Source organism: Lutra lutra, chromosome 13 (genome assembly GCF_902655055.1).
Source record: "Lutra lutra chromosome 13, mLutLut1.2, whole genome shotgun sequence".
NCBI lineage: Eukaryota > Metazoa > Chordata > Mammalia > Carnivora > Mustelidae > Lutra > Lutra lutra.
In genome coordinates this window covers 18,721,596-18,742,602 of record NC_062290.1, presented here as the reverse complement: position 1 = coordinate 18,742,602, position 21,007 = coordinate 18,721,596, and the positions used below count along the sequence as shown (strand labels likewise).

At 39.5% G+C, this 21,007-nt stretch overlaps 1 protein-coding gene across 1 annotated transcript in view; it reads left to right on the top strand.

The window, feature by feature from the left end:
* LOC125083151 (guanine nucleotide-binding protein G(q) subunit alpha) overlaps positions 1-21,007 on the top strand; it is a 311,678-nt gene that overhangs the window by 226,131 nt on the left and 64,540 nt on the right. The window contains exons 4-5 of the mRNA XM_047699152.1: positions 4,109-4,237; positions 6,814-6,943. Coding sequence (XP_047555108.1) covers positions 4,109-4,237; positions 6,814-6,943 — 259 coding nt within the window. The remainder of the gene's footprint in view (positions 1-4,108; positions 4,238-6,813; positions 6,944-21,007) is intronic.

The window sequence follows — 21,007 nt, the reverse complement described above, 5'->3', positions numbered from 1 at the left end:
CTCCACCGAGTATGAGAGAGTCCTGACTGGGCAAACACATGTGGGAAAATACTGAGGGTTTTTTTTTTAATCAGTTACCAAGTTATCAATTACAAAAGTCTCAAAGCAGCAGCAAGTTATTCAGTCCCCATGGATGGATTCGAGTACAGATTCATCAACTAAACCTCCCATTTTCTAGCACACTCTTAAACATGCCTTGTCTCCTAGACAGTTAAATAAGTCCCAGGTAGACCATGGGAGATTTCTCTCCCTGACATCAGGAGAGAGCTACTGCCGGCCACTTGTGACACATACATCACCTTGGAAATGTACCTTGTGCCTGTCACCATAGCAACACCCTGAGAATGACCTCAGCAGCCACTCAAAATCATTCCTACAAAACAAATTATAGCTATAATTAACTCTCTGAATTTACTCTGCAGTATAAATTTGTTCAGACCTTGGTGTTTCTTTGTAAAAGGTTAAATGAATGGAATAATCCACTGCAAGCCCCCCTCCCCCATAGCCCATCCAAGTTTCTCTTCAGAATATCAGATGCTTCAATGGAAAGCACAGTTCCATTCAGAGACTCTTCTATTACCTTTTCTTAGAATGTGACAAGAATCAACACGAAAGGACGTACCGGTCCTACCGCTCTGTGCCACATTTCTACAGGAACAGGAGTGGCTGTTTCCCCTAAGCCAATGTCAAATGCAGAAGGTGCAGTGAGCCCAGAGCAAGGGGGCCACATAGATAGGACGTAGGTGGGGAGAAGCTCTCCACGCTGGCCACTCCCCGGAGCGAAAAATGCAGGACTCCATTGCACCCACATTTCCCCTGCTCCACAAATCGTCCACAACCCAGTCCTGGTGCAGCTACTGAGACACCCAGACCTTCCTTTGGGAGATAGTCACTTACATGTCTTTTGGGTGGTTGGTTGTGTTTTCTCATTTTGTTCTTCTTGCCTTGTTTTGGAGGTGTTGGGCTTTGCCTTGGGTTGGGTTCTAGATGAGGTGCGGTACAACTAGCGGACCTCAGTCCCACTCCTTTCAGCTTTTTCCTTTCGGGGAGCTGGATTAATACAACTTTAATACTCCAGATTAAAGTGAGCCTTTCTCTCCCCACCACCCTCTGAGACAAAGCAAAAAGAATGCCAAGCGAGAACTGAAAAATGCATGGAACATCTTCGATAGTCATTTCCTTGCTGTACAATTTGTACAGTGAACAGACAGAGTAGAGCGTGGCAAGTAGCACGTCAGTGCTCCATGTAAGTTCATTGTCATTCCTCTTTGCGGACTGTGCTGATGTTGAAAAGGAGCAAAGGAAAGGTGAAGAAGGAAAAGTATGCAAGTCTGAACACTCTAGATATTCAGCTGATATTGCAGTAGTGCCCTTGGTTCATGGAGAGATACCATAGGCCACATTTTTAGGGGAGTCTGTAAGTCCTTCTAAGTGCTTTTAGTCACTGAAACAGCACCCTGATTCTCTCTTGTTCCGTCATGGGCCGTGCTGTGATTTCCCACTTTCTGTGATGATTCTCAAAGTTCTCCTCTGCAAAGATACATTTGTGCTTGGAGGAGTCTGTTGAGTTCACCTTCGAGTACCAGAAAGCCATGATTTCTCTTTACTGCAGGAACATGACAGCGCCTTGTGTGCAGGCTTGAGCCACCCCGTTTGACCTCTGTGAGTTGTAGCACATGAGCGGACATGGTTGACTGGGCAGCATGTTTCTGGGTCAGCTTGCCCATGGAAACTAGAAGTTCTCTCATTCCTCTGACTTGATTTTTGTATATAGTAGTTAAATAAATGGTGGTCTTGTGGGTTTCAAAATGTACATTCATTTCAAGTTTTTCAAATCAGGGAATTGGTAAATCAGAAAACCCCATGGCTACAGACTTGCCAGTTGATTTTGTATTTACGGTGTGTTGAGCTGGTTTATCTGTAGAATGAGACACAGTACAAACCAGCTCCCAGAACAAGGGCTTGTTAAGCCCATCAGATGCCTCCAAGACCATGCCAAGATACTGACTAAAATTTTGGATCCCGTCCATTTTTCTTCCTGCCTCTCACACCAGTATTGTCCCAGCCTCCCTGTCTTCATCCTCCAGCCATTTTTTATAGTAATTCAAGATATCAGGCTTGTTCCTCTCAGTCAGTAGAGAGCTAATTGCCAGCTAGAGAATAATTGATGTGTTTGGGGTAAGGCCACTAGAATACTAATTAATTTGTTACTTTGCATTAGGAATTTCCAAGGTGATCCTTTTTTTTGTCTCAAAGAGTTTGATAGACCTCCAAAAATGCAGTACTTTTATGTCTTTGTTAAAACCACTTAGCTCTACTATTTTATCCATGAATCTTAGAGAATTAATGGAATATTTCTTGTCAACACCCAACTTCAAATTTAATGATATAAGTAATATGGAAACGCTGCCAGTAACAATGGTATTTAAATAATGGAAAGACTAAATACCAGCATAGGAAATCCATCTACCCATCCAACAAATATTCATTAAGTACTGTCCTCCAGGCACTCTTTCAGGTTCTAAGGCAAAAATAATGCTGGTCAAGACAAAACCCTTCCCATAGGTAGGCCACATCGACTGAATATTTGTACTCTTGCTGAGTTAGCAACATACACCACACTAGACATTTCCTGTGTCTACCTCAGAACTCACTGTCCTGTTTTGTGGGCATAAAGGTGTTGAGATTCTAATCCCCTCTGATTCTATTCATGGGGCCACCTTTTCTTTAAGTCTTAATGCATATGTTAGTTACTTAGTGTATACCCTTCGTAGCTGTATGCTTTGAAACCATACCTGTGCCGCATCCTGTCCAGGGCCAAGGGGAGCAAAGCAAGCCTTTGGAATCATTAGGATGTCATGCAGAGTGGTCCTTTTCACCTGTTTGTCATTAATTCTGTCAAACCAGGTCATTCTCAAAGTTGCAAAATATTGGTTTGCAATTTGAGAGAGTGAAAAGTAAATGGAACATAACGGTTTTGAGATGACAGAATTATTCTGATGGAGAACATACGTGTGGTTGCCAGGGGTTAAGCTCAGGAGAGGCAGTGCACAGAGCACTTTCTTCGTGGTGACAGAACCGTTCTGTATCCTGATTGTGGTGGGTATTATATGAATCTTGACATGTGATAAAATTTCACAGTACTATATAACCCCCCAAAAATGTGTGTGTGTGTGTGTGTGTGTGTGTGTGTGTGTGTATAAGAACTAGTGAAATCTAAATAGATTGTATTTGAGTGAATAGTATTGGATCAATGCCAGTTTCTTGGTTTTGGTAATACCTTGTTGTATGTAAGGTATTATCAGGGGTATACTGGGGGAAGGGTACAGGAGAATTCTCTGGAATATTTTGCGACTTCTTGTAAGTTAAAAAAAAATTATTTCAAAATGAAAAAGATTTGTTGTTTGTTTTTTTAAAGGAATGGAGAAGTATCATAGAAGCAGATAAATTTGAAGTTTAGGTGTGGTGACTCTAAACACTGGGAATATCTGACCTTAGACGTTGTTAGCTCAGTAACCAGAAACCTCAAAAATTGTGGCTTCACATTAATCACAAATGACTTAGCTTTGGACAGAATTTAGGACATGGTATGCTGCTGACCTCTCTTAGGGGAATAAGGAAATACATTCCAGAGAAAAACACTCTGATATTCTGTAAAAAGACAAAAAAAAAAAAAAAAGGATTCTGACCTTATGTATCACTCTGTTAACTGTTTATTTATACAAATACACAAATAAAAGTTCTGTCCGTAATTCAAAATCTGTTTGCTTTGAACTCCGGCTTTACCCACCAGACCTGCTAAATAAGCAGAAAATAGAAGACTCCTTTCATTTCTTTTCCTTTCCCCCTCTACTTTGTATATGGGTTCCAAATGATAGAGAAGAAACGAGAAAGCCTGTGAACCAGGCAATCCATAGATGGGTTACCTTGCTGTGGCCAGTGAAAAGTTGACTTTATCTCTCAACTTTCCAGATTGCTCTACGCCTTTCTGATATTTCCCTTCCTCTTCACCACCTCTGTTTTAGGATTTAGTTTTGCCCTTCCATTTCCAGAGGCAGATTTGGCATGATGGTGTCCTAACATTCTCGTTGTGTCTTCCCTCCTCCAGCTATCTTAATGACTTGGACCGCGTTGCTGACCCCGCCTACCTGCCTACGCAGCAAGATGTGCTTAGAGTTCGAGTCCCCACCACAGGGATCATCGAATACCCCTTTGACTTACAAAGTGTCATTTTCAGGTAGTAACTGAGTCCGTTAAACCCACCTCCCAGCTCCTGTGCCTTGACTGGTATATTTGGGGAACTCTACAAATACTGAAATTATGTGTAGACTTTGAAACAATCTGCAGACCAATTATCATGAGATACACAAATGAAGTAATATGTTCCAGAAAGAGGAAACAGAGGAAAGATGTATGGGCAGGTTTCTCATTTCAAATTCAGTCACCAAGAAATCAGTGAAATCTGAAATTTGCTGGTGTTTGAACAAAATCAGTCACTTAAAAGTTGGTCCTGACTATTCTTTGAGTAACTTTTTAATTGTGAGGACAATGGATATATCTTTAGATTTGTGTAAGATATGAATGACCTTATGCCCCTACTAAGAACAGAAAATATATGTTGTCAAAAGCTTTTGACAAAAGTAGACTCCTTCAAGTCTACTGGTACCAATGCAGAATTCTTCAGTAACAAGAAAGATGTGAGATGTTTTATATTCCTGAAATAACTTCCTTGAAATTTTTCAAAATAGGTAATTTTAAAAATGGATTGATGATCCCAGTCCAAATTTATATAGGAAAATAGAATGAAGAATTCTGCTGCTGTTCAAAAGTATTTTAATGTTTTTTAAGAAGAGAAAAAATAAATAATACCAATATGCTTTCATTTGATCTCTTACTATACAAACACTCAGTTATACTTCTAGAATACAAACCACATTGTGCTTTGAGAAGTGAGGCCATGTGAATATATGTCTTTGAGCATAGAGAGTTGAGTTCTCTGGGGGAGCCTATCCCATTGAAGACAATTACGTTCACTAGAGGGATGTGAAATAGGAGTCATGTGACTCCCAGTGGGTAACTGCCACGTGGTTCAGATGAGCAGGCCCTCAAAACACTCTGGGATTTATTCTAATCAGTCTCCACCCCTGGAGTCAGGTCTGGCTGCCATATGCCACTCTAATGGATATATCTGGAAAGCGGGTGGCATTTTAGAAATATTTCTGAACCTCATTTTTTGTCCATCTCTAAAATGGTTGCATTAGATGATCACCAAGGTTCCTTGTAGCTCCAGCATGCTGGATTACATAAGCTTTGAGTCCATAGTATTTGGAGATATTCAATTTGGAACACCCAAATTTCCTACCGCTTATAAAACTGTCCTGCAGAGTATTTTCAGAAGACATAGAGCATTTCATAGAGATTTTCATCACTTCATTGTTTTACAATTGATAGTGAATTCTGAAATAAGGTTACTCTTACGTCTTGTTTTTACTACATTTTGCTCACTAGCTTAAAGGACACTTTTTTGCCACTACTGTAAAAGTAATGACTCAGAAGAATAATTTCCTGCCATCATCGAAAGCATCTTATAGGGCTCAGGGTGACAGGATTTTATAGAATGAGGATTTCATATAAATGAGTAATGAATTCTTTCCTTGGCATGAAGGAAGAACTAGAATTTGATATTTCTAAAGACTTAGGAGTTCTAGTTTTGATGTCCATCATTCATAGATCTCCCTGAATCTGTTGCTTTGCCCCTTAGAAGTCTCCTCTGTGCTTTAAAGAACTTTTAGAAGCAGTCACTAAAAACTAGAAGATCCTTGATTTCTTAGTTTGCATTTAAGGCAGGGAAAGACCAGGAATAACTTCAGTTTTCAGCAAATGCTCAGAGAGACCTCCTCTCATTCTCTGAAAGTATTTTACCCCGCAACCACTGTGGACGTTTTAGCCAAGATATGGATTGAACCTTTTGAGGAAACTTGGCTTCAGTGCCAGCTGCGGCTTGATATTTTCATATAAACATTGAAACTCACATTAATTGATGTCAGCATTGGTTCCTAACCAGGAAGTCAGCACATCGTTGACATGTTAAAAACAAATCCTTGAAAGAGTTCAAGTGATGGCCTCTGGAAGCATCTTGATGTTTCACACACTTTGCTTCTTAGCAGGTTAGAAAGTTTGTTTGCATGAAGCCAATTGCACCATGATACTGGTCCAGTGACTGGACCTGTCCCAGGTTATTGCCAGTATTGGAAGGAGAAAACAAGTCAGAATACCCCATGGATAACGTATCAGCGGAGTTCTGCTTGCATTTTGCTGAAGCATCACACGTACCCATATTGAAATATGTGGCATCTTGTATCTTTTAAATGTGTTAGCAGTCCTTTCTAGCATCCTTGAGAAATACACAAGGATCTTCATTCTCATTTTACAGAAAAAGAAACTGACGTTAGTACTTGCCATTAGAACTTATCACAAATAAAGCATATTTTGTTTCTGATTTTTCTGTGCACAATGAAGTAAAACACCATTTTGCTTGACCTGGCACAGGATTTTTTTTTTTTTTTTCAAAGTTACCATTTTCACTAATCAGATAACATTCTTATAACCACAATTATTAATTACCCAGAATGTCTTGACTTAGATTGTTAGGGAACAGAAAGTTAGTAGATGTTCACCAGAAATATTAATTGAATTGAGTTGGATGGCCATTCTCTTTAGAGAGTGTTTTCCTTAAGTGTGTAAGTAAAGCTGTGTGTATATTGATCCTTTTTTCTTTATATGCTATTAATATGAATATTGTTAACCTTACAGAATGGTCGATGTAGGGGGCCAAAGGTCAGAGAGAAGAAAATGGATACACTGCTTTGAAAATGTCACCTCTATCATGTTTCTAGTAGCGCTTAGTGAATATGACCAAGTTCTCGTGGAGTCGGACAATGAGGTGAGTGCTCTTTGGACAGGCATTGGATTCTCATTTCAATATCTGACACCAATAAATAAGAGGATGTAGGGTGTGGAACATGGGGTAAACTATTTCATTGCTTTTTGACTACTGAGTTGGGGACTTTTTTCCGTAGTAAAGATAACCCTGTGGTAGCACATGGTATAATCAGAACAGTAAACTCTTTGTCAGTGGTATGAGCAGGTCTGTGTGTTGAGATTTAATTAGACCCTAGTTGATATTCTTACCACCGTGTAGACACTCTGAAAATGAAAATAACACAGAAATCCCTAGGCTAACCCTCACGTCATTTTCTAGCCCTCTTCCTACAGGATGGAGCTGGGAGTGTTGGAGTGAGTCAGCCTGTTTTGTTTTGTTTTCATTTTGTTTAAATCATTGTTTGTGCGTTGGGTGGGCCCCAAAGAGTACTCAAAACCTCTCTTGGCAAATGTGAGTGACTTTGCAGCTGGGCTCTAGATCAGTTCATTGTGGAGCCAAGAAGTGTCTTGGTGATGTGGCCGTTCTGCTCTTACAGAATCCCATAGGCTGTGGCATCATTTTGTCTCTCCTGAACAGTGAATGATTGAAAAAATTATCCTTGATAGGCCTGTCTGGAGAACAGATTCAATACTGTCGTCTTCTCCTCATTACCTGAAAACCTAGCAGGTATAAATACGGATTTTGAGGACAATAGAGTCTTGATGATGAGTCAGAGTTGACTATGGAGAAAAACACAGGGGCACAGAAAACTCGCTTTGAGCTGAAATTCAGCTTGTGTCTGTTGGAGGAATAGAAAGATCCCTGATAACCTGTTAGAGGCAGAAATTGCACACAGACATGCCAATGGTATGTATTAAATATCCGTCTTAATAGGATAGAAAACAGGAGAAGGAAATGAGCGATCTCCAACAGCTCATTAAAATATAATCGGGCATATTCAAATGTACTTTTAATTCTACACATTTTTTGATACAGAAGAATTCTGGTTTCCAGTCCTTTTAAATATTTTCTGTTTTCTGCAAGTATTAATATCTCTATCAAAATACATTTGCAATTTCTTTTGTATGCAGGGTTGATAAAGAGTCCGGGAAGCGATACTCTGCGTAGAAGCAAGTTACCTATTCATTCATGTCAGAATCCTTCTAGGGGTGCAGGTATATGGGCTTTTGAGTCAGAGAACTTTATAAGAGTGTTTTATCGGCCATTTGTCCTCTGTAGTTGTGATGTAAACTGCCTGCCTACAAGCTAAAATCTGTAGCAATCAGTTACCAAAATCTAAGTTAAGGAGTTACCATAAGAATTTGAGCTATGGTCTATCTGTATGTATTTCTGTCTTTATTCCCGTGTTCATTTGTTGTTCCTCATTCTTGAATGTAGTGTTTTGAATATCCTGCGTATCTGGGGAACAGAATAAGACGTTTCTGCTATCTTCGGAAGTTGAATCAAGATACAGAATGTTTTGAGGGCTTTTCTACTATGTGCTAGGTACCAGAGTATCTAAAGAGGTTTCATTTCAAAAATGAATCCTAAAATTAGCTTTGCCCAGAAGGACCTCCTAAGAGATAGATCCTTTTGTTAGAATAGAGAGTCAGGCGAAAGGGAGGCCTTAGATACGTCATGATCTCTCTGCTTTAGTTTGCTGTCCAGTAAAGTAAAATGTAAGACATTTTTCAAAAGAACACGTAGTTTTATTTCTTATGTCACTGTTTACATTATAGCTGGAGAAACAGAAGTGTTTGTTGATAACACATTTTATACAAAACAAGTACATTATATCTAGAAAGACATATATATTGTGAATCAGTGCTCATTAATTTACTTTAAAATTTACAAAACAGGAAAGGAAGTGAGTTCCCTGGGTAGCCCTTCATCTAATTCTACCACATCAACCCAGACCTTCAATTATCTGGACATCACAGATTATCCCATCTTTCACCCAGCATTGCTCGTGGATATCTGGTTTTTGTATAAAAGTATTGTATATTAACTAGATAAAGATGACATTGTTTTGATGATCAGGTATCATAACTAGAGTCTCCACAGTAATTTGCCATTCAATATATAGGCATTATGTGCATCTAAAAATATTTTGCCAGTTTCATTGTTTCTTTGGTGGTTCTTTGTGCCACAAATTAAGATCATATGTTATCTTTTTTATTAGGACTCCCAGGTCCCTTGTGAATATTTTCAAAGCCTCCCTTGTAATTCTCTGAGGTAAAAGTCGTTTCGTGGTGCTCTTTTCTCAGACCTTAAGTCAAGCCTTTTGGTAATATTTTAGGTGATCTTCAGCATGGTAAGAACAATGCTGCCTGTTAATTACTTTGTCCATGTTGACCACAGCCATCACTGTTGGTAATTAGGGAACACTGTCAAAAGTATTTTTTTTATTAACATATAATGTATTAATCGCCCCAGGGGTACACGTCTATGAATCGTCAGGCTTACACACTTCACAGCACTCACCATAGCACATACCCTCCCCAATGTCCATAACCCCACCACCCTCTCCCTACCCCCTCCCCCTAGCAACCCTCAGTTTGTTTTGTGAGATTAAGAGTCTCTTATGGGGGCGCCTGAGTGGCTCAGTGGGTTAAAGCCTCTGCCTTCAGCCTGGGTCATGGTCCCAGGGTCCTGGGATCAAGCCCCACGTCGGGCTCTCCGCTTGGCAGCGAGCCTGCTTCCCTTCCCCTCTCTCTCTGCCTGCCTCTCTGCCTACTTGTGATCTCTGTCTGTCAAATAAATAAATAAAACCTTTAAAAAAAAAAAGAAGTCTCTTATGGTTTGTCTCCCTCCTATCCCCATCCCATCTTGTTTCATTTTTCGTCAAAAGTATTTTTTAATGTTGCGTTGTAGTCACATTCTTTTTTTCTTCACTTGAACTGATAGATGAAAATGCCATTGCCTCTCCATTTCCTTAACACGTTAAGGAAATTCAGAACTGTAGAGAATTCCACCGTCCCCAGATTTTCTGGTTGGGGTGAGACAAAACTGAAACAAACTGTTGAAACCTTTTGTTCTTGGTTTTGAAATCTGATGGTCATCACTTGAACCCAAAGCAGACCTTGTTGTGGTACCTGCCATGTGAGAAACACCTGGGCATGGCAGCCAACGGCCGCCTTTCCTGTCCCAGAGAACTCTGGAAAATGCACCGCAGGCCGCAGGCAAAACCCTCTGAAGGACTTTGGATGATTGCTTTTGCTTTTCATACCTCTAAAACTTTTATGTATTACTCGTCAAGGTTTTTATGTAGATCTGCTTTTGTCTTTCTAGATTCTCAACCTTTCTAGGGTTTGGGAAAGGAATTTCTTAATTTTTTTTTTTTCTCCAGGGAGGAACATAAATCATTAGATAGAGTGAGACTGATCAGGATCTCTGATCAGGATCTTCGAGATGGATCGATTTGCCCATTCCCTTTGCTGTGTTATTTTCCCATTCCCTTTGCTGTGTTATTTTCCCTGCGATAACACATTAGCCTGGAGTCCACTGTGCCCCTGTAATACTTCTGTGCCTATGTTACTACTTCGGCACCTCTAAAAGCTGGAACACACGTGGAGGCAGCCCCATAACACATTCAGGCTTATCAGCATCTCTCCACACTCTGTCTTTTAATCTTGATTTTTCTGATTTTCTGTTACACGAATATTGGAGGACTAATACAACAATAATTTCTCAGACCTTGACTCAGGGGCTGCCTTACAGACTATGCTCTTTATAGAATCTCAGACTTAGGTAGGCCTTTTCTCCTCCACTTCCTTTCTGAATGGGCACTTCTAACTTAAGTTAATCCTTTTGAAATGGCTACAAACCCATTATGGCTTAGTTTTAATAAAACATCGAGATGGTTCCGACGCCCCAAGCGTTCCTCTAACATGGCTTTCCATGAACATGTACTCTTGAATCCTGAATTTTGGAGTGGCTCCACTGATTTAAAAAAATCAATCAGTCAATCAAAGGAGTGAATAGGCATTTATAATATCTCAGCACTTTATGCCTGGTCAAAACTGTCTTAAACCATCATTCGTCTGAATTTTGCCCGCTGTCATGCTGGGGAGGTGAGATGATCGGGTTTGTTGGTAATGCCATCTAACAGCGAAGTGGAAGAATGGAGAGATGAAGGCCCATGGGCAGGGTCACCCGAGGCCTGAAGCCAGGTGCTTTCAGACCGTCTTGTTTCCTCTCCTTCACAGTGTCTTCCAGAAGTAAGAGACAAATTTAGAGGAAAAGCAAAGGGAACCATTAACACATCCAAGAGCATGGAGGTCACATGACAATCCTGCCCTTGCAAGAAGGAATTAAAATGCCCTCCCCTGCTTCCAAGTCCTTATTATTCTCACGGATGCTGGTAGACCAGCCAGAGAGCCTTTCCTGGTGGTTCGGAGTTCCCCTGTTGCTCATTGGATTTTGAACTGTGTTAAAACAAATAGTCTAAAATATGCATTTCCTTCACCTATTTCTCTTCTGCTAGGTTTGAAAAATGAATCCATTTTGAAGTTATTCGGCTACGACCAAAGTCTGAACATTTTCCTTAAAAGTGTGAAACCTGTACTTTGTTCTGCTCTAAAAACTTCCAGTGAGTTTTGGGAATTTTCTTCATATAAAATTCAGCATTGGTGAGGAAGTGACTAAAAATTGAGAAAAAAATTCCAGCCCCAGGGGAAGATCTCTAGGAGACTTAAAAGTAGTTAAAAGCAAGAGCTGAGCTCATGACATCCACTCTCTGTTGGACTGGCCCTCACGTCCTGTATTGATCTTAAGTTATGAGACCAGAACCTTCCTCATGCTCCTCAGCCTTGGGCAAGCTCGGCTTGGGTTCATGGCGTGATTACCAAGGATCTTCCTGAAAGACGTCCCACTTTTTTTTTTTAATATATATATTTTTTATTAATTTTATTTTTTATAAACATATATTTTTATCCCCAGGGGTACAGGTCTGTGAATCACCAGGTTTACACACTTCACAGCACTCACCATAGCACATACCCTCCCCAGTGTCCATAATCCCACCCCCCTCCCAACCCCCCTCCCCCCATCAACCCTCAGTTTGTTTTGTGAGATTAAAAGTCACTTATGGTTTGTCTCCCTCCCAATTCCATCTTGTTTCATTTACTCTTCTCCTACCCCCTTAACCCCCCATGTTGCATCTCCTATCCCTCATATCAGGGAGATCATATGATAGTTGTCTTTCTCCGATTGACTTATTTCGCTAAGCATGATACCCTCTAGTTCCATCCACGTCGTCGCAAATGGCAAGATTTCATTTCTTTTGATGGCTGCATAGTATTCCATTGTGTATATATACCACATCTTCTTTATCCATTCGTCTGTTGATGGACATCTAGGTTCTTTCCATAGTTTGGCTATTGTAGACATTGCTGCTATAAACATTCGGGTGCACGTGCCCCTTCGGATCACTACGTTTGTATCTTTAGGGTAAATACCCAGCAGTGCAATTGCTGGGTCATAGGGTAGTTCTATTTTCAACCTTTTGAGGAACCTCCATGCTGTTTTCCAGAGTGGTTGCACCAGCTTGCATTCCCACCAACAGTGTAGGAGGGTTCCCCTTTCTCCGCATCCTCGCCAGCATCTGTCATTTCCTGACTTGTTAATTTTAGCCATTCTGACTGGTGTGAGGTGATATCTCATTGTGGTTTTGATTTGTATTTCCCTGATGCCGAGTGATATGGAGCACTTTTTCATGTGTCTGTTGGCCATCTGGATGTCTTCTTTGCAGAAATGTCTGTTCATGTCTTCTGCCCATTTCTTGATTGGATTATTTGTTCTTTGGGTGTTGAGTTTGCTAAGTTCTTTATAGATTTTGGACACTAGCCCTTTATCTGATATGTCATTTGCAAATATCTTCTCCCATTCTGTCAGTTGTCTTTTGGTTTTGTTCACTGTTTCCTTTGCTGTGCAAAAGCTTTTGATCTTGATAAAATCCCAATAGTTCATTTTTGCCCTTGCTCCCCTTGCTTTTGGCTATGTTCCTAGGAAGATGTTGCTGCGGCTGAGGTCGAAGAGGTTGTTGCCTGTGTTCTCCTCAAGGATTTTGATGGATTCCTTTCTCACATTGAGATCCTTCATCCATTTTGAGTCTATTTTCGTGTGTGGTGTAAGGAAATGATCCAATTTCATTTTTCTGCATGTGGCTGTCCAATTTTCCCAACACCATTTATTGAAGAGGCTGTCTTTTTTCCATTGGACATTCTTTCCTGCTTTGTCGAAGATGAGTTGACCATAGAGTTGAGGGTCTATTTCTGGGCTCTCTATTCTGTTCCATTGATCTATGTGTCTGTTTTTGTGCCAGTACCATGCTGTCTTGATGATGACAGCTTTGTAATAGAGCTTGAAGTCCGGAATTGTGATGCCACCAACTTTGGCTTTCTTTTTCAATATTCCTTTGGCTATTCGAGGCCTTTTCTGGTTCTGTATGAATTTTAGGATTATTTGTTCCATTTCTTTGAAAAAAATGGATGGTATTTTGATAGGAATTGCATTAAATGTGTAGATTGCTTTAGGTAGCATAGACATTTTCACAATATTTATTCTTCCAATCCAGGAGCATGGAACATTTTTCCATTTCTTTGTGTCTTCCTCAATTTCTTTCATGAGTACTTTATAGTTTTCTGTGTATAGATTCTTAGTCTCTTTGGTTAGGTTTATTCCTAGGTATCTTATAGTTTTGGGTGCAATTGTAAATGGGATTGACTCTTTAATTTCTCTTTCTTCTGTCTTGTCGTTGGTGTAGAGAAATGCAACTGATTTCTGTGCATTGATTTTATATCCTGACACTTTACTGAATTCCTGTACAAGTTCTAGCAGTTTTGGAGTGGAGTCTTTTGGGTTTTCCACATATAGTATCATATCATCTGCGAAGAGTGAGAGTTTGACTTCTTCTTTGCCGATTTGGATGCCTTTAATTTCCTTTTGTTGTCTGATTGCTGAGGCTAGGACTTCTAGTACTATGTTGAATAGCAGTGGTGATAACGGACATCCCTGCCGTGTTCCTGACCTTAGCGGAAAAGCTTTCAGTTTTTCTCCATTGAGAATGATATTTGCGGTGGGTTTTTCATAGATGGCTTTGATAATATTGAGGTATGTGCCGTCTATCCCTACACTTTGAAGAGTTTTGATCAGGAAGGGATGCTGTACTTTGTCAAATGCTTTTTCAGCATCTATGGAGAGTATCATATGGTTCTTGTTCTTTCTTTTATTAATGTGTTGTATCACATTGATTGATTTGCGGATGTTGAACCAGCCTTGCAGCCCTGGAATAAATCCCACTTGGTCGTGGTGAATAATCCTTTTAATGTACTGTTGAATCCTATTGGCTAGTATTTTGGCGAGAATTTTTGCATCTGTGTTCATCAAGGATATTGGTCTGTAGTTCTCTTTTTTGATGGGATCCTTGTCACAAGGTTTTGGGATCAAGGTAATGCTGGCCTCATAAAATGAGTTTGGAAGTTTTCCTTCCATTTCTATTTTTTGGAACAGTTTCAGGAGAATAGGAATTTTTTTTAAAATATTTTTAACTCTTTTCCCCATTTCCTCATTCCTTTGTTCATTTTTAGCCACCTGCCCCTTTTTAAGCCCCTTCCCCTTTCATCCTTTAGGCTTTCTGCTTCCTCGTTATCATGTTCTTCCACCTCTCTGCTCAGATGGCTTGAAGGAAGCTAGGAAGAAGTTTTCCGATTACCATTTATGAGTTAGAACCAAGACCTACGCTTGGTGCTGGCAAGGGCGAGGGGAAGTGGGCACACAGGGACACTCCTTGTGTACCTGCATATTAGAAATCCTCCAAAGCCTACATGAAACCTATATGGTATAATCTGTGTAATAATCTTTTTTTTTTTTTTTTTTTTTTTTTTAAAGAAAGAGAGAATGGGGAGAGGGGTAGAGGAAGGGGGAGGGAGAATCCCACTGTGGGGCTCAGTCTCCTGACCCTGAGACAATGACCTGAGCTGAAATCAGGAGTTGGGTACTTAATGGACCGAGCCACCCAGGTGTCCTGGGATTAGCCCACATGGGGCTCCATGCTCAGTGAAGAGTCTGCTTCTCCCTTGCCCCCACCCTTGCTTATGCGCTGTGTCTTTCTCTCTCTGTCTCAAATAAATAAATAAAATCTTAAAAAAAAAATAAAGATTTCAAATTGGAATTTTAGCTCTGCCACTTGCCATCTCTGTCCATTTTTCTTTTGGATTATCTATCATTTTCTTACTGATTTATATGAGTTCCTTATAGTCTTTGAATGTGGGCCTTTTGTCATATGCACTGCAAACATCTACTTTGCAGATTGCCCATTATTAATAGTGTCTTTTGATGACCAGAAGTTGTAAATTCTATACAATAAAATTCATGAAAATTTCCCTTTGTGGCTATATATTAGCACACATGTGTCTACAAATATGCATACAAGATTGGATAAAATAAATTACCTGAAAAGTCTGGATGAAAGGACAGTAGGGAATGGATGGTAAGATTAAGAATTAAAATGCCAGTGACAGAACCAGGTACCTGTCCTAACTGTAGTTCACCAATGTAGTCAGGCATCTCTTAGCAATTACGAAAGGAGGTAATCATAGCCTATTAGAAGGTTCATTTATCTTTAAAACAAGTTAGCTTCTCTTCGTACTGAGCTCCTCCTGCACCTTCACAAGGAGATGTCGTGGGAGGGAGTAAGTTCCATGCACAATAATATCCCTCCAGGAAACCAAATACTAGAATTCATAGGGCTGTCTCTTAAGCTCCTCTTAGTGTAAGCTGGTGCCACAGCATCAGTGTTGATCGTGAGCCAATACCGAGGGGTCTAAACACAGCTTCGTGTAAGAAAAAGAGTGAGAAGAGCTAAGGAAGTGGATTTTGTTTTTAGAAACTATTTCCATGACACAAGAGAGCATGAAATTCTAGAGAACTTACTTGCTTTAAATATTTATCTTCACAGAAATAAAATGATACAGATGCAATTAAAAAGTCCTTACATAACTTCGGATCCATTTCTCTCCCTCCCCAAAAGTCACTGGCTTCAAGTTGGCACCATGCATATTTTTTCACTTTTTTACCCTGTAGGTATATGTCATTAAACAATATGGAATATTGGCTGCTTAATATTACTCATGATTGTAAATTATATTTAGATTATTTTATTTTTCACTGTGTTTTTTTTTCCTTCCCTCAGCATTGTTTTGAGATTTTTTTTTTTTTAATGTTGGTACACATGGCTTTAATTCACTTATTTAGACCGCCATCTAGTCCATTGTCTGACTGTCCCCAGCCGTGTTTCACATGGTTCTTGGCCGGAGAGATGGTTTTCAGTGTGGGTTACCTTTTCCCACCCTTGCCTGTTCTCCGCCTCACTCCAACCCCCAATGATGGTGTCCTTTTTTAATTGGCACGTACACCTTTTAAACATATTCTCCTTAGTACTGTTTGCCCGTTATATCCAGCACGTGGCTTCTCTCTTTGCTTTGTTGCTTATGGAAGAGCTTTAATCTTAATGTAGTCAGCTCACTCATTTCCTTTATTGGTTGTATTATTGTATTTTCTTCAGGAATATTTCTTCAGGAATATTTTTTCTGTGTGTGTGTATATATATGTATACATATATATACACATATAAAGAAAAATACACAAATTCAAAATATTTAGCACACTGATTTATCATAAGGCATCTTGTGTCCACCTTGGTCAAGGTGGTGACCAAGGACCATTGGTCAAGAACCAATGCCAAGACCACAGAAACCATCATGGTGCCCCTCCCCCAGCAGGTATCGCTGTTCTTGAAGAGTGTTACTTCTTTGCTGTTCTCTTTAGTTTTAATACTTTAATATGTATCCCTGAACCCTATGGTTACATTTTAACTTACGTTTAACTTTCATACAAAGGGAATCAGATGGCATGTTTTGAACTTTTATATAAACTTTTGTGTCAAGCTTCTTTTGCTCAAGATTGTAGTTTTGTAAGGTTTATACATTTTATATAATTTATTCATTTATAATTCATTCACTGCTGTATAGTATTCTGTTGCATGAAAATACCACTGTTCTATTGTTTATAGACTTCTCATGTGTTTCCAGTATGGGGTAATTACAAATAATGTTCCTGTGAATATTCAGATAATTATCTCTTGGTATACACAGGCACACATTTCTGTCGTTTATATACCTAGGAGTAGAATCGCAGGCACATAGGGGACAGGTATCTTCAACTTTAGTAGATAAGGCAAAAAGTATTTTCCAAATTGAACATTACAGTGTACATTCCCACCAGTTATGTCTGAAAGTTTCTGTCATTTGCCACTGTTTTTCATTTTAGCTTTCTGATGGCTAACGGACTGAGCTACCGGCCCTGCGTGCACCTGTTTTTTTGGGCATGCCTTCACTCCTGGTGCAAAATGGTGATGGTTCACTAGAGCCCCACTCCCTCGGGCTCTCAGCTGCCTCATCCAGAATTAGCAGCTACCCCTGGGAAAAGAGGCCCTAAATCCTGGGGTCACTATCTAGACCTTTCCTTCTCCAGATCTTGCCCTGGTGCTTCTTCACTACTTTTCAGCTCTCTGATGCCCTTAAGCACATGTATTTTTTATTGTATTATTTCTGCTGTTTGTCCTCCTCCCTTGATACTAATGATACATGTGACATGTGTCAAGGCTTACTACATATGGGGTTCTTGCTCTGGGTTTTCTAGTTGATCTGTTTACTATTCCTCTACCAATATAATAGTTATCAAGTCACTAGTTTTGTCATAATCTTGATATGATCAAATCTTCCTACATTGTTCTTCAGAATTTTTTGAGCTATTCTTGGTCCTTTCCTCTCTCTCGTGTAAATTTTCATTTAATCTAATCAAATTTCAAAAAAACAGATATGATTGGGATTTTAATAAATACATAGATAACTTTGAGGTTAGTCTTTTAGCTTTGCAGTATTGAATTTACTATCCATGAATAGGACATGGTATAGTTCACCATTTGTCATTTAAAACACTGTTTAGGGGTGCCTGGGTGGCTCAGTGAATTAAAGCCTCTGCCTTCAGCTCAGGTCATGATCTCAGGGTCCTAGGATCGAGCCCCGCATTGGACTCTCTTCTCAGCAGGGAGCCTGCTTCCTCCTCTCTCTCTTTCTGCCTGCCTCTCTGCCTACTTGTGATCTCTGTCTGTCAAATAAATAAATAAAATCTTAAAAAAAAAACACTGCTTATGTCATCCTATGTGGTCAGTTTTTATAACTGTTTCACAGGTGCTTGAAACTGTGATTTCATATTTTTGGTTATAAGGTTCTATATTATATATGTATTATAACAGACGTTAATTGAGTTATTCAGATCTTCTAAATCCTTACTTAATTTCTTACCTATTTGATTAATTACTGAGTTATGTTTTCATTGTTTTTAATATTTTATTGACATAGGGATATATAGAATGACATATAAATGATAAGTGTTCAGTTTGAGAAATTATCCCAGAGTGAATACATCCATGTAATTACCATCTACCACGAGAGATAAACATTATTAGTGCCCCAGAAGGTCCCTTGTGCCCCTTTCCAATCACAACCCCCCCCTTTCCTCCAGCAGGAACTACTACTTTGATTTCTAACAGCATTAGTTTTGCCTATTTTGAACTAAATATAAATGAAATTAAATGCAGTCTTTTGTGTCAGCTTGTGTTCAGAATAATGTTTGTTAGATAAATTCATGTTGTTGTATGTCACTAAAGTTTTTCATTTTTATTACTTTATATCATTCAATTAAATGAATATGCCACAATGTATCCATCCTAGTTTTGACAGACATCTCAGTAGTTTTCTCTTTGCAAGTGTGGTGAGTAATGCCACCATGAATATCCTTTTCATGGTTTTTGCTTCTATGTACCTGATGTTCTGTCCGGTAGGAATAGAATTGATAATTCACTGTGAAATGTTGTGGATCCTGCCCGTGTTCATTTTCTAGGGTTGCTATAACAAATCACAGGCTTGATGGGTTACAAAATAGAAATTTGTTCTCATAGTTCCCAAGGCTGAGGCTCTAAATCTGAAATCAAGGTATCAGCAGGTCCGTGCTCCCTGTGAAGGCTATGGAGGAGAATCTCCCCTTCCTCTTCCTCTTAGCTTCTTTTGGCATTCTATATGGTTGCCTAGCTCAGGTATGTTTCTTTGTCTTCCCTTAGCCTTCTCCTCTCTGTCCATGTCTTCTCTTTTGTGCTCTCTTAGGAGGACAGTTGTTGGATTTCGGGCCCGCCCAAATACTCCAGGAGGGTCTCATCTCAAGATCCTTAACTTAATTACATCTGTAAAGATGTTTTTTCCAAATAAGATCAAATTCACAGGTTCTGGATGAAAGGGTGTGGACATACCTTTTGGGGGGGCCACAATTCAACCCAGTACACTGCCAGTTTGAACTCTGGAAAGAGTGTACACCTCCACCCACAGTATATGTGTATTCTACTTGGCCCATGTTCTTACCAGCAAAGATGTGGTCCACCTTTAAGTGTCAATCATTATATTGGGTGTGTAGGAGCATCTCATTTTGGTATGAATTTACATTTCTCAGATTACAACGAGGTTGAATGCTTTGTGTATTTCTTTACCATTGGGGTATCCTCTTCTTGAAGTGCCTATTTAACTCCAGTATCAGTTTTCTGTTGGTCTGCCTTTTTTTTTTTTTTTAAGATTTTTCATTTATTTATTTGACAGACAGAGATCACAAATAGGCAGAGAGGCAGGCAGAGAGAGCGAGCACAGGCAGACAGAGTGGCAGGCAGAGGCAGAGGGAGAAGCAGGCTCCCTGCTGAGCAAGGAGCCCGATGTGGGTCTCGATCCCAGGACAGAGATCATGACCTGAGCCGAAGGCAGCCGCTTAACCCACTGAGCCACCCAGGCGTCCCGAGGTCTTCGTATATTCTTGATACAAATCCTTTGTAAGTTATCTGTATTGCAAATAACTTCTGCCACTCCACGATTGCTTTTTCATCACCTTAAATTATTATTTGTTTAAGATTTCATGTATTTAACAGAGAGAGACACAGTGAGAGAGGGAACATAAGCAGGGGGAGTGGGAGAGGGAGAAGCAGGCTTCCCGCCAAGCAAGGAGCCCGATGTGGTGCTCAATCCCAGGACTCTGAGATCACAGCCTGAGCTGAAGGCAGATGCTTGACGACTGAGCCACCCAGGCGTCCCAAATGGTATCTTTTTTTTTTTTTTTAAGGATTTTATTTATTTATTTTAGAGAGGGAGAGAAAGGAAGAGCAGAGAGAATGCCAGCAGGGGGAATGAGGGTGAGGGAGAATCTCAGGCAGACTGTCTGTTGAGCATAGAGTCCCACCCTGAGCTCAGTCTCATGACCCTGAGATCATGACCTGTGCCCAAACCAAGAGTTAGTTGGACAGTTAACCGACTGAGCCATCCAGGCACCCCTTAAATGATATCTTTTGATGTGGCCAATTAATTAGTCTTTAAACTCTATCCTTTTTGTGACCTCCTTAAAGAATCTTGAATTATATTGCCTATGTAATTTCACCTTTTTTATATTGTCAATCCTAAGTACACTTAGCAATAAAATAGTAATATTAACACCAGCATTTTAACATTATAAACATAAATAACAACTAGCAGATAATTTTTCCATGATCCTAACATCACTTGGATAGGAATTACCCATTTATGTACTTTGGAAACACTGGAGAAAATGGAAATATATTAAATTTTTGTTTTAATATAATATAGACAAATATAAATATAATAAAAATATATGTAAAATAAAAATTATAGACACTGTATATCAACTTACCCTGCCAATATTTGGTCATAAAAGTATTTTTATAGCTTGTTTGGCTCATAAAAGTATACCGAAATGAAACTCTGAAATGAAAAAAAAGAGGAAAAAATGTCCTCTGACTTTTATGGGGGAAAAAAAAGTAAAGCCAACTGAAAAGCCGCGTGTGGGGTTTTTTTTTTACCCCCTCACTGACTGAGTTATTTTTAAACCTCCCACTTGAGTTGTAAACTGTCGTTTTTAATTCCATACTTCTATTTTTTGTGTTTGCAGATTTCATTATTCTGTCCATAATAAGTT